General features: G+C 42.1%; 1 protein-coding gene across 1 annotated transcript in view; it reads left to right on the top strand.

Moving 5' to 3' along the window:
- txnrd2.2 (thioredoxin reductase 2, tandem duplicate 2) overlaps positions 1 to 19,379 on the top strand; it is a 61,019-nt gene extending 41,640 nt beyond the window's left edge. The window contains exons 12-16 of the mRNA XM_068006112.1: positions 6,700 to 6,836; positions 7,888 to 7,983; positions 8,911 to 9,003; positions 15,357 to 15,526; positions 18,373 to 19,379. Coding sequence (XP_067862213.1) covers positions 6,700 to 6,836; positions 7,888 to 7,983; positions 8,911 to 9,003; positions 15,357 to 15,526; positions 18,373 to 18,496 — 620 coding nt within the window. The 3' untranslated portion in view covers positions 18,497 to 19,379. The remainder of the gene's footprint in view (positions 1 to 6,699; positions 6,837 to 7,887; positions 7,984 to 8,910; positions 9,004 to 15,356; positions 15,527 to 18,372) is intronic.
- Positions 19,380 to 22,647: the final 3,268 nt, after the last annotated feature.

The raw sequence follows: 22,647 nt of genomic DNA, 5'->3' as shown, positions 1-22,647 counted from the left end.
TGTATGATCCATCTTGGCCTCCTCCTGAGATCCCCACCATCACAGAAGCCAGTCTTCGGCCAATTTGATTCACTCCATGTGATATCAAGAAACGGCTGAGTGCACTGGATAACGCAAAGGCTATGGGCCCCGACAACATCCCAGCTGTAGTACTGAAGACTTGTGCTCCAGAACTAGCCGCGTCTCTAGCCAAGCTGTTCCAGCACAGCTACAACACTGGCATCTACCCGACAAAGTGGAAATTTGCCCAGGTACGTCCTGTCCATAAAAAGCAGGACAAATCCAATCCAGCCAAGTACCGCTCCATCAGTCTACTCTCAATCATCAGCACAGTGATGGAAGGTGTCGTCGACAGTGCTATCAAACGGCACTTACTCACCAACGCTCAGTTTGGGTTCCGCCTGGACCACTCGCCTCCAGACCTCATTACAGCCTTGGTCCAACGTGGACAAAAGAGCTGAATTCCAGAGGTGAGAGTGACTGCCCCTGACATCAAGGCAGCATTTGACCGAGTGTGGCATCAAGGAGCCCTAGTAATATTGAAGTCAAAGGGAGTCGGGGAAAACTCTCCAGTGGCTGGAGTCATACCAGCACAAAGGAAGATGGTAGTGGTTGCTGGAGGCCAATCATCTCAGCTCCAGGACATCGCTGCAGGAGTTTTTAAGGGCAGTGTCCTAGGCCCAACCATTTTCAGCTGCTGCTTCAATGACCTTTCCTCCATCATAAGGTAAGAAGCGGGGATGTTTGCTGATGATTGCACAGTGTTCAGTTCCATTCGCAACCCCTCAGATAATGACGCAGTCCTTGCCTGCATGCAGCAAGACCTGGACAACATTCAGGCTTGGGTTGATGTGGCGAATGTTACTTGCCACTTAAGTGCCAGGCAGTGACCATTCTTCAACAAGAGAGAGTGTAACCACCACCCCTTGACATTCAACTGCATTGCCATTGCCGAATCCCCCACCATAAAGATCCTTGGTGTGGGGGTGGTCACCATTGACCAGAAACTGGACCAGCCACATAAATACTGTGGCTACAAGAGCAGGTCAGAGGCTGGGTATTCTGCGGCGAGTGACTCACCACCTGAAGCCTTTCCACCATCTACAAAGCACAAGTCAGGAATGCGATGGAATACTTTCCACTTGCCTCGATGAGTGCAGCTCCAACAACACTCAAGAAGCTCAACACCATCCAGGACAAAGCAGCCCGCTTGATTGGCACCCCATCCACCACCTTAAACATTCACTCCCTCCACCAGTGGCACACCGTGTCTGCAGTGTGTACCATCTACAAGATGCACTGCAGCAACTCGCCAAGGCTTCTTCGACAGCACCTCCAAACCCGCGACCTCTACCACCGAGAAAGACAAGGGCAGCAGGCGCATGGGAACACCACCACCCGCACGTTCCCCTCCAAGTCACACACCATCCTGACTTGGAAATATATCGCCGCTCCTGCTGGGTCAAAATCCTGGAACTCCCTTCCTAACAGCACTGTGGGAGAACCTTCAACACATGGACTGCAGCAGTTCAAGAAGGTGGCTCATCACCACCTTCTCAAGGGCAATTAGTGATGGGCAATAAATACTGACCTTGCCAGCGATGCCCACATCCCATGAATGAATTTTTTAAAAATGATTGGAGGGGGATGGGTTATATGGTCAGAGTGTTCAGACCCCAAATAGCTGGATTATATACTATGAAGTGCAGCTCATTGATATTTTTAAATTGTCCGTCAAGTTTGGCATTATGCTCATCAGCTCTTAAAATTGGTGCAGTTTTTAATGGTTGTGAGTTTTAACATCAGCCGAGAGCTGTCTTGTAGGGGGGTTTTCAATATATTGCTACAAATACTGCTTGCAGGAGAGGATGGCGGAAAGGAAACCATCCCTTTCCTTTCCCAGCAGTGCTCTTGTCCCAGAGGAAATAATTCAGGAGTCAGTAGTAGGTTGAGTGCAGGAAGAAGATGTGTTTTAAACTTGTAAAGTGGATGTAAAATACTAGTTAGTGGCAGACAGAGGTGGGGATTTTGGCATCGTCCATCAGAATACTCTCTAACTCTAATCCTGAAACTCAAACAAATAATTGTAAACAATTTTACAACACCAAGTTATAGTCCAGCAATTTTATTTTAAATTCACAAGCTTTCGGAGATTTCCTCCTTCCTCAGGCAAACATTTGCCTGAGGAAGGAGGAAATCTCCGAAAGCTTGTGAATTTAAAATAAAATTGCTGGACTATAACTTGGTGTTGTAAAATTGTTTACAATTGTCAACCCCAGTCCATCACCGGCATCTCCACATCAAACAAATAAGTGAGACGTGAACTGGGAAGGTCTAGATCGGCGAGTCTAACATTGCTAGTGGGGTAAAATATTCTTGACCATTTTATCTGAGTTTGTTGGTGTTAATTTAGAGACCGTGAGGGGTTGTTGATATGGTTTTAGGAGCAATAAGTCATGGCTCCCAAGACTATTGGAATTCTTTGAGAAGGTAACCAAATTAATGGGCAAGGGTGGATACAAAATACTTGGATTTTCAAAAAGGATTTCATCAGGTCCCACATGCGAGACTTAGAAATGTAAGTGAAATTAATGGCAAATTAGGTTGGATTGAAAATTTGCTCGGCAACAGAAAGTAGAAGATGCCAAATGAATACAACTGTGAGGGAGTAAAGAGATGGTAACTAAATGTGGGAATGGTAATGACTTGGGTTGATATTTAGTGACTGGCTAAGTCTCTTGGTGGCCCCCAGATCTGTTCTGGGTCCCAGGCTGATTATGCTTTTTAGCTGACCATTGAGCTGGCCCGATTGACTTACGTGTCTAGTTTTTCCATTGTTGGGCAGCAACAATTATTGTGTTGCTCCTAGTTGTATGACTAAGAAACTTGCAAGTATCCATTCTATAGCTGCTGAACATGATTGTTTAATTGCAATTTTAGTTAATTCCTTGTTGTAGAATTCCCTGGTTTTGACTGAGTTATTTCTTGATTATACCTGCAGTGAGTACACTACAATTCATTTAAAAGAAAGAAACAGCTTGCATTTATATAACTGGTGTAATATAGGAAAAGGCAGCATCGCATTTGAGCACAGCAAGGCCCCACAAACAACAATGAAATAAATGACCAGATAATCTATTTTAGTGATGTAGTTTGAGGGCTAAATATTGCTGAAGACACCAGGAGAACTCCCCTTGGAGTAATGTCCTGGATTCACCTCAGACAACATCTCATCCGAAATTCGGCACCTCTGACAATGCAACAGCCCCTCAGTACTGAACTGAAGTGTAGCAGCCTGGATTATGTGTGCTCAGGACCCTGGAGTGAGGCTTGAACCCATGACCTGCTGTTTCAAGAGGTGAGTGTGCTACCACTTGGTGCTAAAGCTGACACCATTTAATTGTCTTGTGTGAGCGTCCTTGTGCATTAGGGCAGAGTCCACTGACACCCACATGCTGCATTACAAATAGTAGCACATCCCTTGGAGTAATTTCAAGGCAATGAACTGCTTGAGCTGTGATTTTTGTGGATTAAACCATTGTCTGAATCCCCTTCTCAATTAGATTATGGCCTGTAATCACTCCTAGGTGTTCATTGTTTCATATTTCTCCCTCAAAACTCCTCAGTACTGGGCAGTAACAAAAGCAAAGTACTGGCTTCACACAATCTACTGTTTCTTTCCCTTCAAAATTTTCCACAGTGTTCTCCCCCTCCTTCCCTGAAGGTGCTGACTCTTCTGGGGGTGCAGTCCCACAGGCATTGGCAGCCGTCTGGTACCTTGCCTGAGTAGCCATTCTTCACGTACGACTCCAGATGGTGAATGTTAGCAGGCTGTTTGACTGTGGAGTGCATTGGAGCAGAGCCCAAACCTGTCCACCTGACATCCACTCACCCACGCTTTCCAGCAGGGGTCACTGGATAGCGATCGCCTTAGCTCATTTTTCCCTTCCCCAGCTTAGGGACGCTGAAGCCATCTGCGACACCCCAAATACTACTGCAGCTGTGAACGACAAACTCGGCACACGGTTAATCACACCTTCTGGTCCGTGTAGCTGAAACTGACTGATACCTTTGCCCACTGGCACCATCAGAGGAGCTTTCCCCTCCCCATCTTCAACAAATGTTTGTTTTTTTTCTTGGGGAGAGGGGGCTGGAAGGCTGGTCATTGCCTGACTTATCCAGGTGATCGTAGGATGCCATTGGTGAAATTATCATCCTACCAACTCCATCAGCAGTTAAAAAATTCTACGTTAGCTAAATATTTCCTTGTCAGTGATAATTGTTACATACGGCAGTTTCTGTAGTTGGTGCTCATTCAAAGAAAGCACAAGTGAGATAATTGCCTTAAGAAAAATATATGCTCATCTGCTGTTTTTGCCATTACACCAACTCCTGATTTGGGACTTATGTGAAACCTGCTCTAATGTCCGATAGCGTGTTAACCTGTCCCTTGGCTCAGCGTACAGGAAGAGGGGAATTTAGAAAACCCCAGTTACTTGTTGAATCCTAAACCGTGCAACTTATAATCCAAATACACACTGCATCACAACTGTAGGAAGTTGTATCGCATCCGAGCCCAGATAAGGCCTGCCCTTTATTATTGTTGATCACTGATAGCATCAGAGCTGGGGGTGGGGGGGGGCGGTGGGGAGGAGAGAGAGATGGGGGGGGAAGGAACAATGGAGCACGATCCAGTGTGGTGAGTGGAAAGGGAGAGAAAAAAAAGTGCTGACAGGAGAAGAGACTGAAAGATAGTTCAGTGCTGACAGCTTCAGTCAGTGACTTGAAAGGAAGTGCAGAATAAGCAGATGACAATTCTATACCAAATATTCACATACATTCAAACACGATAGGAGAGCAGATGGCAGACGTGTACAGGAGGGAAAATACCATTTTTGCCAACTAGTAATAATTACTATTAAACAGTTTCATGTATCTTAGCTTTTGAGTTTGGCTTGTCTTTGACCTCTTTATAGTATTGCCGCTGCAATGTGATTTCTGTATTTATTTATTCATGAAGCTAATCATTACATATGCAAACAGGAAGCAGCCAAACACAATTAGCCTTCAAGTATAAACATATTTTTTGATTTTATTTTAAGAGATAGATTGCACACGTTGGTGCAGTTGTACTTTTTCTTAACATGGCATTTACCGGCTGCTACATTGACTGCATAATGTACATATTTGCAGGGTTTCTTTACACACTTAAGGGCTACAGAGGGACGATAGATCCACAGGGCTTATCGTGGCTTCTGTTTAATTATTTTACCAAGTTGATCCTTGTTTCTAGCTACCGTTTTTCACCAGGTCAGTTGATGGAAAGTTTTTCTAAGGTGTCATATGATTGTTTATATCTCTGAAACCTCCTACAACCCTCTGAGATCTCTGCGCTCCTCCAATTCTGGCCTCTTGCGCATCCCTCGATTTTCATCGCACCACCATTGGCGGCCGTGCCTTCAGCCGCCCAGGCCCTAACTTTGGAATTCCCTCCCTAAACCTCTCAGGCTGTCTACCTCTCTTTCTCCCCGTAAGCTATGGAATTCCCCCTCCTTAAACCTCTCTGCCTTTCCTCCTTTTAAGACGCTCCTTAAAACCTACCTCTTTGACCAAGCTTGTTGCAATATCTCCTTACGTGGTTCAGTGTCAAATTTTTGTTTGGTAACGCTCCTGTGAAGCGCCTTGGGACGTTTTACTATGGTAAAGGTGCTATATGAATGTAAGTTGTTGCTGTGGGATCAAACCTCAGCATGTCACTGCCTCTACAAGAGGAAGGGTAAGGACAGAGATTTGGAGGGGGGGTGGGAAATGCCTTAAAAAATCCAGATGAGTCTGTATTGGATTTGCACAATAGTTACCTACCCAGCATGAGCAGTCTGAAGTTCTTGAACAAATTTCACGTTCGAGTGGCTCAGTGGAGAATGCAAATCAGCTGCAGAGATCAATCTCTGACATGATCTCTCTCACCAGCTGTCAGTGACTATCAGGAAGAAGACTCCGTAAGTGCCATATCTTGGGGGGACGGCTACACTAATGTCTGCCGTGCTTGATGACCGTCTGTGGATCACCGTCCAGTGCTGTTGAATCAAGATGAAGGCTGACAATCATCCAACAAATGTCCCGCTGTAACTTTGCTGTCAAATCTGGCTGCTCTACACAATTGAAGGCTCACTTATATAGACACACTGGTGTATTAAAACTTATTTGGTATGTCCGTCCAGCAATGGCACATGTGAGTCAGCAACTCAATGGGTGAGCAGATTGGATGAAGGTCAGACTGGCTTAGTGATTGCTATCTATGGAATTATAGAGTGAGTCTGAGGCAAAAGTAATCACAGAAGTTGGAGAAATACTTGACTTTTTTAAGAAATTGCATTTCTTTGCCCATCTTTTTATTTAAAAAAAGAATATTTTTAAAGCCCCCTGCTCTAAATTAGCAAATCCAGCTACTTATAATCTGAGGTTATAAACGGTAAGTGTAACTGCCTGTAAATTTCAGGTTCCTTTTCTTTCTCTGCTTTCAAGATTATTTTGCATTTATAATATAAGTGTTACATCTGAATGTGATTGATACATGCAAGACTTCTCCATATGTAATACATTTTACAAATGCTGCCATTACATTTTACAAATGCTGCCATTACACACCAACCTGAAAAACTGGCATCCTCCTTTACTTATCTTCCCAATTGCTTCTAGGTCGACCACCTGAAACAAAAGGCCTGAGTCTCGACAAAGCCGGGGTCCAGATTAATCCAGAAACGGGGAAGGTCATTGTTGGTGCCAGTGAAGAAACTTCTGCTTCTCACATCTATGCCATTGGGGATATAGCAGAGGTAGGACATGATCCAAATATTGCTACCACTCCAGAGACTTGAGCACAAAATCTAGGCTGACACTGCCAGTGCAGTACTGAGGGAGCGCTGCACTGTCGGAGGTGCCGTCTTTCGGATGAGACGTTAAATCAAGTCCTCATCTGCCGTCTCAGGTAGAGGTAAAAGATCCCATGGCACTATTTGAATAGCAGGGGAGTTCTCCCCGATGTGCTGGCCAATATTTATTCCTCAACCAACATCACTAAAAAATAGATTATCTGGTCATTAAGTCATTGCTGTTTGTGGGACCTTGCTGTGTGCAAATTGGCTGCCGCATTTCCTACTTTACAACTGTGACTACACTTCAAAAGTATTTAATTGGCTCTAAAGTGCTTTGGGATGTTTTGAGGTTGTGAAAGGCGCTATATAAATGCAAGCCTTCTTTACCTACAAAATACAACATTTATATTTGATATAGTTTGTATGAGTCTAGAAAAGGGGAAATTGTTTGCAGGATTTGTGTCCTTTTGTTAAACTGTGATTTTATTGTTTTGACGTTTGATGCTGCAGCACTTGTATTTGCTTCTCACAGTTCAGGCTGCTAAATGTTGAAATTGCAGTACCATAAACTCAGTGCATAAATTGTTCAGTAGCCGACGCTTTTGTGACTTCTGGGGGTGTGCCTCAAGCACAGGTACAGCCTATCTTTTGTTGTTCAACCACCCAAGGCAAATAGCTGTAGGTACTTGGTTTTAATTTTTGCATTCAACACAAAACCTTTCTCTGTCCCAGAGGAAGAAGCCATCAACTTTGACCTTGTGAAAAAGAGTTTTGTTAAAGACAGAAATGGCAGATGCCTGCTTTAATAGGTTCCCTAGCTAAAATGAGAGTAACCATTATGACTAGAGCGACAAAATGTGCCTGCTGATCTTTTGTATAGTACAAGGAGAAAGCGCGCTCCTATGATTTATAGCATTGTCACAATTGAGTAGTCAGTGACAAAATGGAGCACTAACGAATCGGTTTTGTTCGTTGAGAGAATTTTTACTCCATTTACCTCTTTGTTTAACAGGGCCGACCAGAGCTCACGCCCACAGCCATCAAAGCCGGAAAGTTGCTGGCACGTCGACTTTTTGGCAAATCTACCGAGCTGATGGACTATGACAATGTGAGTCAACCTTGTGGGTAAAATCTGTAGCAGTCAGCTTACATAAGAACATAAGAAATAGGAGCAGGAGTAGGCCAATCGGCCCCTCGAGCCTGCTCCGCCATTCAATAAGATCATGGCTGATCTGATCCCAACCTCAAATCTAAATTCATGTCCAATTTCCTGCCCGCTCCCCGTAACTCCTAATTCCCTTTACTTCTAGGAAATTGTCTATTTCTGTTTTAAATTTATTTAATGATGTAGCTTGAAAAGGGATTGATTCACAGTCAACATATCAAAGAAAGGAAATCGGTTTTAAGTGTGCGTGTGTGTATAATACAGTATATAATTATGATTAACTTTACAATTTAACAGAAGGTCATAGATTTTCTGTAACTAGTGCTGCTCCCTTTTTGGCTGACGGGAGGTGTGCTCTGTGGTGAGCTGTTCCTCATCTCCTGACGGCTGGTTCAACCATGGCATTGCCCAAGATCTGGCACCAGGCCAGTTGGCACACACTCCATTGGAATGAAAAAGAAAAGAAAGACCTGCATTTATATAGCGCCTTTCACAACCTCAGGACACCCCAAAACACTTTACAGCCAATGAAGTAATTTTGAAGTGTAGTCACTGTTGTAATGTAGGAAATGCGGCAGCCAATTTGCGCACAGCAAGGTCCCACAAACAGCAATGAGATAAATGACGAGATAACTTTTTTTTCGTGATGTTGGTTGAGGGATAACTATTGGCCAGGACACTGGGGAGAACTCACCTACTTTTCTTCGAAATAGTGCAATGGGATCTTTTACGTTCCATCTGAGAGAATGATCCAATGGTTTTGGGATGATGAGGTTGGAAATCTAATGCACAAAATGAGGTGGGAATGACAGCTTTTATCTAGTAACTTGATATTTTAATCCAGTTGAAATGTTTTCTTTATATATTTAGGTCGCTACAACAGTTTTCACACCACTGGAGTATGGCTGTGTAGGCCTGTCTGAGGAAGAGGCCATACATCGTCATGGTGAGGAGAACATTGAGGTAAGAAATGTAGAAGACTGCTTTTCTCTATGGAATGTTTCTCTCGGATGATGGATCCCATAGCATATGGCAGAGCCATCCAATATGCAGCCTGTGGACCCCACATGGCCCGTGAGCCCAAGAAGCCCAGACAACTCGGTTCTGTTTGTGTTGAGACTTCTTACTCACCGGTTTGTCCTGTTTGAGTTTCATGGGCCTGGAGATTTGGAAAGATTTGTTCTTGTGGCTATTGCCTCACCAGAGGATAAGATCTGTTAATATCCAGAACATGAGATATGCAAATTAGTGGGAATATTTGTTTTAACTTTGTGTGACCCATGAGGCCTTGAGATTTGCACCTAAGTGGCCCACGAAGACCGAAAGCTTGGACACTGCATTACAATGTTGAGACATTTGGTATTGCAGGCTTCTTCATAATAGAGCCTTGCTCTTAATTCAAGTTAACTGATATTTCTAATTTTTAAGAATTAAATTCTCACTTTGCTGCGTTATTTATGTTACTTAATTCAAATTATTGAATAATTCAAATTTTTTTTAACACAACAAATGATTTCCAATTACTAGGAGTAGAGTGTATGATAATAACTGCAGTGTTAGCATGTCACTTTATTTACGCTGCGTTGATGACACTGTAGTTGCTCCCTCCAGCAAGTTTCTCCAATGATCAGCTAATCCATACAGGCCCGATTCAATCCCCAGTCTATGTTGATTTAGATTACCTCAGCCAGGGTGGTGGTGGGGTGCAATAATTCTCAGCATTACTGGGTTATGAAGCAGGGAATTGTACAAAGTCTTGATTGCTATCCCTGCTGGAACTGAACGTGTGTGGACCTTGGGAAAGGACAGGATGGAGCTTGGATGTGATGCCTCCGCAGATGAGTCGTCTGCTGACATTCCCTGTCGAGGCTCACACACGAAGAATGACAAGTTGAACGAGGTACCGGAGAGCAGCCAGTGCTTGTGCGACCATATTCTAGAAACACGTCTACGTCTGGGGGAGGGGGGAGAATCAGTGAGGGGGGAAAAACAATCTCACCATTTTGGACACGTAGAATCATACAGCACAGAACGAAGCCATTCGGCCCATTGTGCCTGTGCCGGCTCTCTGAAAGAGCTACCAATTAGTCCCACTTCCCTGCTTTTTGCCCAGAGCCCTGCACATTTTTCTTTTTGTGGATTTTTCCCAAGGTCCACACACGTTCAGTTCCAGCAGGGATAGCAATCAAGACTTTGTACAATTCCCCACTTCATAACCCAGTAATGCTGAGAATTATTGCACCCCACCACCACCCTGGCTGAGGTAATCTAAATCAACATAGACTGGGGATTGAATCGGGCCTGTATGGATTAGCTGATCATTGGATAAACTTGCTGGAGGGAGCAACTACAGTGTCATTAACGCAGCGTAAATAAAGTGACATGCTAACACTGCAGTTATTATCATACACTCTACTCCTAGTAATTGGAAATCATTTGTTGTGTCACAAGTATTTATCCAATTCCCTTTTGAAAGCTACTATTGAATCAACTTCCACCACCCTTTCAAGCAGTGCATTCCAAATCATGACAACTCGCCGAGTAAAAAAATTTCATCTCCTCCCTGGCTTTTTTGCCAATTATTTTAAATCTGTGTCCTCTGGTTACTGACCCTCCTGCCAGTGGAAACAGTTTCTCCCCGTCAAAACCCTTCGTAATTTTGAACACCTCTATTAAATCTTCCCTTCACCTTCTCTGCTCTGAGGAGAACAATCCCAGCTTCTCCAGTCTCTCCACATAACTTAAGTCCCTCATCCCCGGCACCATTCTCTGCACCCTTTCCAAGGCCTTGACATCCTTCTGTGGGACCCAGAATTAGACACAAAACTCATGCTGAGGCCTACCCAGTGATTTAGAAAAGGTGTTCGATAACTTCCTTGCTCTTTTGTATTCTGGTTAGGAAGGAAAGGAATTAAATTTTTCACACTATGTAGTAATGTCAATGGTGGGAAATAACCCTGTACAAACATTGGATACTTGCAAGTGAGGTTTACATCTGATTAAATGCAGGGCAAAGTCTTGGCCTCAGAGGAGCATCTCCACAGTGCCAGCACAATATTTCCCTTTCATGTGCCAGACATTCTTATGGCTTCTCTGAGTGAGACTGTGGGCTACGGAGGAATTGAGGGCAGTTTGGTGCCATGAGCTTGTGCCAACCAGGATCTGAGACTTCCCAAACACATTTCACTTAAAAGCCTTGCAGCCATCAGAAGAGGCTTTCATCCTTTCAGTCTGGCCTGGAATCAAACGTAGGTTCCAGAAGTTAAGACGTAGTCGAAGATTGGGGTAGAACTTGGAACTGGAGCCTGACTCTGCCTCAAGACTCGATGAATTTGAGCCCATTATCCCCAACAGCTCCGTTACTGTAGGGAGGGCCTTGAATGCAATCTACTTCATCCAGGTCCTCACAGAAAGGCTTCTGAAGAAATCTGTACCCTGATATTCACAGGGTCATGGGCTGTCAGAAACATTCTAGATGTGAGGATTTAGGAGCATGTTCGAGTTTAAAAAGATGTTAACTGTAGAGAAATGTGAGATTTTAAAATAGGCTCAATTTTGAAATTATACAGAAAATGTTGCAAAAAATGATAGGAAGCAGTTTTTGTTTTGGGAATGTTATGATTATTGGATTATTATATGGAACTGTGTAATCGACACTTCCATGTAAATGTAGTAGATATTATAATGGAATAAACTTAACATTTAACAAGGGTAAAGGCAAGAATTCTAAACCAAGTGTATGAAGAAAGATCATACCTGAAAAGACTTAATGGAATTCTTTGAGGATGTATCTGGCCTGATGGGTGATGGTAATGGGGCATTTGATGAGGTGCCTCAAAAGAGCCTTGTGGCTACAATTATTTAGCTGGATAAGTAATAAGAAGCAAAAGATAGCAATCAATGGTAGATCCAAATGGATAGTTTGAACAATGCACTTATAAAAAGACATAATGGAAAGGATTTAGAACAGAGCAACCAAGATTATTCCACTTTTTAGATCACAGAGCTGTGAGCATTTGCTTTGGGCATGATGAGTTTTTAAGTGGAGGGATAAGGGAGCAGGGGTTATAACTGTTAGCTGAAAAAGTCACAGTCAACTCAAGTATAGTAATAACTTTTTCATCTTTAGTCATTGTTCTGGAATATTCTCCTTCGGTAATTGCTGAGGTGGTTGAAACATTTGGACGGAATTCACTTCAATTCCTGATTCATTTAATGAGTCAAGGGGATATGGGTTTGGGTCAGGAAAAAGATGAAAAATGGTCCAGTTGAAGAGCTAGCACTGGCACAGGCATGATGGGTCGAATGACATCTTTCTGTGCTGTTTCTTCGATAATCCTTTGAAATTATTGGGGTGGCTGTACAGCCTCGGTGCTGTTTGAATATATAGAAATATATATATAAAATATTCAAAATCTTGTGTCTGCGCATACTTCCTGACTGCACAACTTGACTTCCTGTTATGTTTCTCATAGAACCGTTACAGCACAGAAGGAGGCCATTCGGCCCATCGAACATGTGCCAGCTTTGTAAGAGCAATCCAATTAGTCCCATTATTCCCCCGCTCTTTCCCAATAGCCCTGCAAATTTTTTTCCCTTCAAATATTTATCCAATTCCTCTTTGAAAGCCACGATTGAATCTGCATCCACCACCCCCTCAAGCAGTGCATTCCAGATCATAATTACACGCTGCGTAAAAAAGTTTTTCTTCACGTCACCTTTGGTTCTTTTGTCAATCACCTTAAATCTATGTGCTTTGGTTCTCGACCCTTCCGCCAATGGAAACAGTTTCTCTTCACTTACTTTATCTAAACCCGTCATGATTTTGAACACTTTTATCAAATCTCCTCTCAACCTTCTCTGCTCTAAGGAGAACAACCCCAACTTCTCCAGTCTATCCACGTAACTGAAGTCCCTCATCCCTGGAACCAATTTGTCACACTTTTTGTGTCAACCATATCCAATTATAAATTTCTAGTGATTTTTGCCTATGTAAACTTATTACTTTATGCATTCTGGCCACCAGATTCCCACAAATCCAAAATGCTTTCTGAAAATGATTTTTATCTGCCATTGTTTTTTCTCACTAACTGAAATTTCTAATGTCCAAAATGAGGGTTTAGACAAGAAAAAAATTAAAAATAGATCTTTGACAATATTAAATTAAGGTGTCAGCCTTGGCTCAGTGGTAGCACTCTCACCTCTGAGTAAAAAAAGTTGTGGGTTCAAACCCAACTCCGGAGACTTGAGCACATAATCCAGTTTGACTTCAATGCAGTACTGAGGGAGTGCTGCACCATTGGAGGTGCCATCTTTCAGATGAGACTTTAAACGGAGGCCCCATCTGCCCTATCGGGTCGACGTAAAAGAACCCATGGCACTATTCGAGGAAGAGCAGGGGAATTCTCCCGGTGTGTTGGCCAATATTTATCCGTCAACCAACATCACTGAAACAGATTATCTGGTCATGTATCTCATTGCTGTTTGTGGGACCTTGCTGTGCACACATTGGCTGCTGCATTACAACAGTGACTACACTTTAAAAGTATTCATTGGCTGTAAAGCGCTTTGGGATGTCCTGAGGTTGTGAAAGCTGCTATATAAATGCAAGTTCTTTCCTTTCATAAATTAATCAATTGAATTGTCTTTTGTGTCTTTAATGCCTTTCTTAGTTTTTATTCGAAGGTTTCAGCCTCTCCCAAAAGCCTGGACTTAGGGCATGATGATATTGTCCGGACCTGTGATTTTGTGAGCTGCAGTTGGATTGTGCAGTCTGAGCATGTGCAATGTACCTAATTTTCCAAGATGCATCAGTACCATTCAGACCGTTGTACTGATGGAATATTCTAGCAGTTTCTGCTTAAAAGTTTTTCAAAATAGAGGACAAATTTCAAAATGTTCGGGTTAAATTTATGTTGTTTTTTTTTTAAAAAACAGAAATACTGTGTGTTTTTTAAACAGATCGAATGTAGGTTTTTTTTTAATAGAGAGGCTGTTGTCAGAAAAAGGACAGACCACTGAATACAAAAACTTGTTGTAGCTATTTTATGTATTAGAAAGTGCATTAAACCCAGACAAACTTCAAAAATAAGTTAGTTGAATTTTAAAGCAAATTGCCTCTAATTATCTCACCTGATCAGCATCTGCGTTGGGGTTAGGATTCTAAATACTAACAGCTGTTAGACACGGAGAGGGACACACACACTCTCCATTTATATTTCTCAATTTAAAATGGAAACAAGCTCAATTTTGTAAGCTACAATTACTACCTGTCCCCTGCTGTTAGTAGTTAGAATGTTTACATTTTCTCACAGTTGAGAGAGACAATGGCAGGCAGACAGACAGGCACAGGAACAATCATAAAAAAAAATTCATTGTTTACAGAGATGCTGTGGAAAATCACACAACAGTGCTGCTGTATATTAGATCTCTCCCCAACCATGCCTTGTCCCCTATCTTCACCGCTGACAGACACCAGGAATCTATCAGTGAGTCAACGCTTTTTAAGTGAGCTGGCTTTGCGCTAGGTTGAACTCAACCTCAAGTTCACCTTCCACAGTCCTGCCAAATTGCTGGTTCCCCTCCACAGTGGCACCAGATCAAAGGCCAATCGTTTATAGTTTTCACAGAACAGTGGACAGAGTTGTGAAATTCAATCTCCAAAGCCCCACTGATGGGAGGGTGCAATTGCAGGGTGACAAGTATACATGGGCAATTTACATGATAAATGTGGACATAGGGATTTGTAATGGAAATACAAAAATAAGGGCAGAATATATGGTTTTAAAATGGTGACTCAACTACATATGCAATGCACTTGGTCTTGACTCCCCATTTGCAATACTGTGGGAGATTGACTGACAACATATTAAAAACCTTATGTCCACAAGCACTTCCTGTCAGCATTTTTCATTATAAATTTCAACCTCCACATTTATGATGGAAACTGCCTATGTAAATTTGTCATGCTGTAACTACACCCTCCTGCCAGTGGAGGCCCTGCAGCAGCACCACTGGCTGGAGGGTGTAATTGCAGTGTGACAAGTTTACATGGGCAATTTCCATTATAAATGTGGACATAAGAATTTATAATGGGAATATATAAATAAGGACTTTAAAATGGCAACTGAATTATGTCTGTGGACCTGATCCAATTATCTCCCGCTCTCTAACTCTGCTTTACATGAAGACTACACTTGGTCTTTAATCCCCATGTGCAGCGCCATGGGAGATCGACACACACACACACCATATATAGACATATAAGTATAGTTTCACTGTCCCATTCTATTATTTTGACCTCTTTCTCTGATTAGGTTTATCATGCATATTACAAACCACTGGAGTTTGCAGTAGCTGAACGGGACGCCACCCAGTGCTACATCAAGATGGTTTGCTTACGCAAAGGTGACCAACGTATTCTTGGGCTTCATTTCATTGGACCAAATGCTGGCGAGGTCATTCAAGGATTTGCACTGGGAATAAAGTAAGAAGAGAAGAAATTAGCTTGTTTTTATGTCAAAAGAAACTGACTTTAGTTGTTCAATGCCCATTACCAGTTCAACATTTTCCTCATCCAGCTCCATTTAGCCACAAAACTACCAAGAAAGCACCCTTAAAATCATCCAGCACACGCTATCATTTAGCTCCATATTCAAGGCTTGTCCAGACCGTTTTTGCTTCTGTTTTACCCAGATTTAGTCATTTCCTTAAGTGAGCTGGCTTTGCACTCGGTGGCAATCTATTCCACAAACTAGCAATTATTTTAACTTATTGCTGAAATGACTTTTAGTTAATTGTTTCCTTAGTTTATAATCCTGCCCCTGGTTCTGCACAGAGTAGCTCTTTACGTTGGGCCTGTTGATGTTCTCCGTGGTTTGCTGATGAGCACAGCTTGAGTTCCTTTAGCTTTTCTCCCGGCTCGATGATTTGTGACCCAGAATTATCTGCGTTGTCCTTTTTATTCTATCCTTTTGAAGGTCATTTATGAGACTGCAACGGTAATTCCTAACCACGTGTACTGTGGAACTAAATGTTCCATTCTATGACACTTCTCAAACTGTATCCAGCAATGAAGAGGTTATTGGAGCCTGAGCTAGCTTCAGCTGAGCAGGTCTGTAGTGAGTTTCAGGCTCAAAATGGTGAGACGCCAGAATATAATAATGCAGTAATGTGTGTCTGTGTATATATATATTTTTTAAATTCTCAAACTAGATGGTGGAGTACTTCCCTTACACTTCCAATGATTGGCATAATTCAGATATGTGCTAATCTAGTGTGTACATTTTTAATTCTTTTATGTAACTGTGGACTCCAATGCTGTAACTTTTATTGTACTGTAATGACCTTGTGGAATCAACTAAGTTCAGCTTCAGTGCTTAAACATAATGGTATTTAGGACTAGCAAATCTCAAATATAATCTGACGAAGGAACTTTTTGCTATTATTTGTCAGGTTAAGCTTTACACATCTTGTATTTCTATAGCGCTTCTCACATACAGGAACACATATCAGAGAAGAGAAAACTGGTGGACGTCGAACAGGAGCGGAAAAGGGAAAATGAGGGAAGGGTTTTGCAGAACTTTTTAAGAGCAGGGAGGGAGATGGCAAAACCAACAATGGAAGGAAGAAGTGTAATGACCAAAAGAGTTGCCTCTGATAATGGAACGGGGACAACGTGAAGGAACCCAGTGTTGGGAGCTGGGCTGTGCAAGGGGATGTGTTGGTGTAGGAGATTGCCCAGGTAGAATGGGGCAAGGCTGTGGAATGATTTGAAAGTGAGGACGAGGAGCTTGAAGTTAATTTGTTGGGGCACAGAAAACAAACAGAAGTTGGAAAGGACTTGAGTGATGGGAGTGTAGGAATCTGTGCGGGTGAAGTTGCGGGCTATTTAGTGAGTGTGAATGTTCGGAGGGTGGAGGCCTGGTCAGAGAACATAATGTGCATTTCTGCTAGTATCTGGCAGCATCCAAACCAGTTCATTTTTCCACCAAAAGGGCATGTTACCTTTTTTTAATCCCTCTGGGCCCTGTACTGTCTGCATTTGACTCCTGTAGATTCTCACCAGTGCCGAGTGTGCAAGGGTGGCCTGGTGATGGCATATTGTCTTATTTTTCTCTTCCTCTTTGTGGTGAGTGCCTGCACTCTGTTCCGCACCTCTATCCAGGGCGTGTCCGAGATCAGGGACTAAGCAAAGCTCGAGAATCAAAGCTGTATCCCACCATCCCATGGAGCAATGCCTTCGACATGCCTCCAACCTCTCTCCTGTTTGATGCCCACCATTTTTTTCTGCTCAATGTAAAGCTTTTCGAGACTTCCTGTACTTGAGGTTAAATATGCATAGTGCCATATACAGCAGCAGCAAGACCGGAAAAAAAGTTTGTTTATCAAATAAAGGGCTGTAATGCAACAGATTACAGCTAGTGCCATTCTAGCACCAATGCACATTGTTCTTATAAAATTAATAAGTCGCAATTCGTCTTCCTTCTCGTCAGTCATTGGTAAATTATATGTTTGCAATGCTCCCTGTAATGAGTAGTCTGCTGCAAAATAAAGTCAGTGGGAGGGAGGAAGAGGCACTGAATACTTTCCTGTGCTAGACTTGGGATGCTTTTATTTAAACTAGATCAAAATTTTTGCAATAATTTGAAGTATTTGTATGTTCTAACGTTGCTACCACACTGCAGAATCTGCCTCCAGAGCTGTCTGCAAGCCAGTCTATGTACGATTCGCTCCTTGTCACTCTAACCATGTACACTGCACCTTGTATTCTGTGTATTATATATGTATCTCTATCTATCTATTTATCTGTATCAGGAAAGACTGAACAGGCTGGGGCTCTTTTCTCCAGAAAAAATATGGTGAGGTTACCTGATAGTGGTCTTTAAAATTATGGGGGTTTTATATGGCAGACGTAGAGAAGATGTTTCCATTTGTAGGGAGTCGAAAACTAGGGGCCGTAAACATAAGATGGTCATTAATAAATCTAATAAGGAATTCAGGAGAAACCAGAGTGGCTAAATTGTGGAACTCACTACCACATGGAGTGGTTGAGGCGAATAGCATAATGCATCGAAGGGGAAGCCAGATGAACTCATGAGGAAAAAAGGAATATGATATGTTGAGAGGGTTAAATGAAGCAAGGTGGGAGGAGGCTCATGTGGAGCATAAACAGGGATAGACTGGCATAAGATGGCCTGTTTCTTTCCTGTAATCTCGATGTAATTTTATTTTCATATATATATATATATATATGTACACACACATACACAGAGATGGATATACATAATATGTATCTCATTCATGATTTAATCTTGTGTTCTTTTCTTTCAGATGCAATGCTACATACTCTCAGCTGGCATCCACTGTGGGTATCCATCCAACTTGTGCAGAAGATGTGAATAAGCTGAATATCACCAAGCGCTCAGGTCTGGATCCAACAGTCACAGGCTGCTGAGGTTAAACGTCATCCCTGAACCAACTGGCACACCAGAAACTCTGCAGCACTGGAGAAAAGAGCATGTTTGAAACGGCTCATCTTAAATCAGAATCACAGTTGACTTTGACTATTGACATTTCAAGACTTTACCAACTATTAAAGTTTGACCTTATTTCATTCATATGATTGTTGCAAAAAATATTAATGTTGAATAAGTAAATGAAAGAAATAACATTTTGTCTTTCAATTTTTTAAGTAATGCAATCAAAATGATATAATCTTGTTAATTTTTTGATGCCGTCCTTAGGGTCCACTGAGCTGGGATGGGGTGGACCCTATCATGAAAGTAGATACAATTCCTAAATCAGCCAGCAGAGGGGGGTGTCTGATTGTAAAGGTGGATGTGAGTAATATTATCACCTAATTATGGGGAAGGGAAATACATTTGCAAGTCAGTATTGCAAAACTGTGGCTTGCCAATTGCAGTTGTTTTAGCTAAAGCGTAGGAGTCTGTGGGATTGCTTTACTGGAAACTTGCGAGCACTTAAATTCTATACATGTAGATGAGAATGTTTTTTTCAGTCAATGTTGAATATGAATTTTTATCTTGTACTGTAAAAGGTTTCCATTTCTCAAGCCAGAGTTTTATGGTGTGCTGTTCAGGGATGAGTGGAGAGGGAGGCAAAGCGGTTTGACTTTTGATGTGACCTAGCCTTGTGGTATGCGTATTGCACATTAAATGTGTATCACATCAACCAGACCTACAGTCAGGCTGCACATGTGCCAGTTCATGACGACTTGTTTGTAAACCCATATTATGGGATAGACGGGTCTGATGATGATTGGCATTAAAAAAAAATTATATATATATTGAAATTTAAATAAAGTGGTATTACATCTATCTCTTGGAATCTGTCTTGGTATTCATTATTTTGAACTGATCAGTTATGGGAAAAGTAGATCCAGCTTGTCATATTCAGTTATTGTGCTGTGTGCTTTTTAGTAATGAAGCATAGAATTTTACAGCATAGATTGAGCCCATCTTGCTGGTGCTGGCTCTCTGCGAGAGTACGTCCTTGCCCCATACCCTTTAAATTTTTTCTTTTATATATTTGTCCAATTCCCTTTTAAAAGCTACTGAGGAATCTATCTTCACCACTTCTTTTCTGGTAGTGCATTCCATGTCCTAACAATCCTCTTTTTAAAAAAAAAAATCTCTTCGCCTCCTCCTTAGTTTTTTTGGTGGTGATCTTAAATTTATGACTTCTAGTTATCGACTCACCAACCACAATTTCATCTGATCAAGCTCCTCATCAGTTAAGTAGGGCACAAATTGTTGGTAAACTTAAAAACCTAAAAAAGCGTTGGATCCGCTGTCTCAACCTTCATTCTAAAGGAACAGGGCTCACACGTGAGTGAACTTTAACCTCCTACACATATACTTTCTGGGCATTGCTGGATTCATGAAGTGGGGCTTAAATCAGGTACTGTTTCTTCCATTGACTCATGTTTGTAGTTTTCCACAGACTTGCTACCGCTGTTAGCTATCTCACTTCAAGTCCCTTGTCAACTCCCAACAGCTTTCTTGAGAAGACAGCTTTTTCTGAGATCAGTTCAATGCAGATTCCTGCCATGGGATCTTTTACGTCCACCCGAGAGGGCAGACGGGGCCTCGGTTTAACATCTGACCCGAAAGACGGTAAATGATGTATAAAAGCTTTAGTATCAGCTGTACATTTTGAACTGAAGAGCAACACATTAATGCAAATATATGGTGTAGCAGCATAGAAGGAAATAAACTCAATTGTGTTGTAATATTTTCTAAAATACAGTTAACCCTCCCTCCTCCCATTACCTAGGTACCTGATCATTAATGGGACATGGAAAGGTGGGCCTGTTACTGAAGACTTGGATTCTTCCCATACAACTCCGGGTAACGCTGAAAGCAAATACCCGAAGGGGAAGGGTAGTCCTGGGTAGACGAGCAGTGGTCTGTGCTGATGAGCTGTGCCGTTTTAGCTGGTTAAACTCTAGCAGCAACCTTGGGCTGCTAAGTATTGGCTATTGCCCCATGTGCATCTGAGCTTTCTGTACTTAGATAAGAGGGGTGTATCCCTACGGGAAAAGATTGTGCACACTGTATCAGACAAACAGGAACCCTTACCTGTATGGATTTCTCAATGGCTTGTTTTGCAGACTCTTTAGCATGGGGACAGACTTTCACGCATGTCAGACACCAAGCTGACCAATAAAGAAATTACTAGAAACAGTTTCTTAAGAAACCCCTGCCTATAATGTGCAGATTTAAATGTCTTGAATTGAGAGCATTCTTACTCCATGATAATACTGCTCTCATATAGAGAATGGGTTATTTGTTTAGAGTGTTATAGGTGAGTGGTATTCCAGTGCTCTCCTGGCCGGCCTCCCGTCTTCCACCCTCCATAAACTTGAGCTCATCCAAAACTCTGCTGCCTGTATCCTAACTTGCTCCAAGTCCCATTCACCCATCACCCCTGTGCTCGCTGACCTACATTGGCTCCCGGTCCAGCAACGCTTCAATTTTAAAATTCTCATCCTTGTTTTCAAATCCCTCCATGGCCTCACCCCTCCCTATCTGTGTAACCTCCTCCAGCCCTACAACCCTCCGAGATCTCTGCGCTCCTCCGATTCTTGCCTCTTGCTCATCCCTGATTTTAATCACTCCACCATTGGCAGCCCTGCCTTCAGCTGCCTAGGCCCTAAGCTCCAGAATTCCCTCCCTAAACCTTTCCACCTCTCTACCTCCCTCTTCTCCTTTAAGACGCTCCCTAAAACCTACATCATTGATCGAGCTTTTGGTCATCCGTCCTAATATTGCCTTATGCGGCTCAGTGTCAAATTTTGTCCAATTACACTCCTGTGAAGCGCCTTGGGACGTTTTACTACGTTAAAAATGCTATATAAATGAAATTTGTAACCCTGTCCATTTAGGGACATTGAAATCTGTCTCAGAGAAGCCAGCCCCCATTTTAGCCTGCACAGCAAACACTAAATACTGTCCTAGTGATGGAGCCAGTGCATTCTCCTTTTAGTCTCCTTCAGAGGTTATAGAGTTGATAATCAACATGGGGCCATGACACCGGCATCCACTTGTTTAAGATGTAATGCTTCATTGGAACGCAAAACCTTCTTAAGGTGCTGATCAGCTTACTGTGCATTTTCGGCCCTTTCTGGTTATTTTAAAGGTGCACTTGTTTGAATATAAATTTATGTGGATCACCTCAATTCAGATCCATTTTCAAATATTTTTGATCTTTTGCTTATTTCAGATCAGTGCCACACCTGAATAACATGAAATTGAGTATGATATCTCTGCATGTGTAAATGTTACAATTTGGAGTTGTAAATGGAAAGTTCAGATTTTTGATTTGAAGGATAAGGAGGAGAATCAAATAGAATTACATAGAATGTACAGCACAGAAACAGGCCATTCGGCCCAACAGGTCCATGCTGGTGTTTATGTTCAATACAAGCTTCTGCACCCTACTTCATCTAACTCTATCAGCATAGCCTTCTACTCCTTTCTCTCTCATGTGTTTATCTAGCTTCCCCTCAAATGCATCTAAGAGGCTTTCAAAATATTGAGTGGTTTTGAGAATGAGAGATGGTTCCAGTGTTTGGTGCATGGAAAACAAAGGGACAGACCCAGGATAGTCACTTTAAAAAGGAAGGGAGAAGTTAGAAGAATTATTTTTTTTTTACATAGAGGGTTATTCTAACATAGAGCTATTGAGGCAGGGGATATAACTATTTTAAAAATAATTGGATAAGTATTTAAAAAGGAAGAATATTAAAGGATATAGGGAAGTTGGATTAGAGTAGGGAGCCTCAGTGAAGAGCTTGGTACATGTGCTATGGGCCACTTTCTGTGCTGTAATTTCTGTGACTTTCTCCAAACACCATTGCCACTATGTTGTAACCTAACGTGCAGTTTAAAACTTCCATGCTAGTTAGCAGTGAACTCAAGTCTTAATATTTGCTGAAGTTTAAAGAGGCACAGTGAAAGCTAGGTTCACCACCTGCGACTGACTCAGCTCAAGGACTTCTATAAATCAAATAGTGCCTTGTATTTGATTCTCACAGGGAGAGAGATGGAGGACTGTAATTTACAGCATTAATACATTTATCTT

The sequence above is a fragment of the Heptranchias perlo genome, chromosome 25 (genome assembly GCF_035084215.1).
Source record: "Heptranchias perlo isolate sHepPer1 chromosome 25, sHepPer1.hap1, whole genome shotgun sequence".
Taxonomy (NCBI): Eukaryota; Metazoa; Chordata; class Chondrichthyes; order Hexanchiformes; family Hexanchidae; genus Heptranchias; species Heptranchias perlo.
Note: the sequence above shows the minus strand (reverse complement) of the source record. Positions and strands in the feature narration are given on the sequence as shown.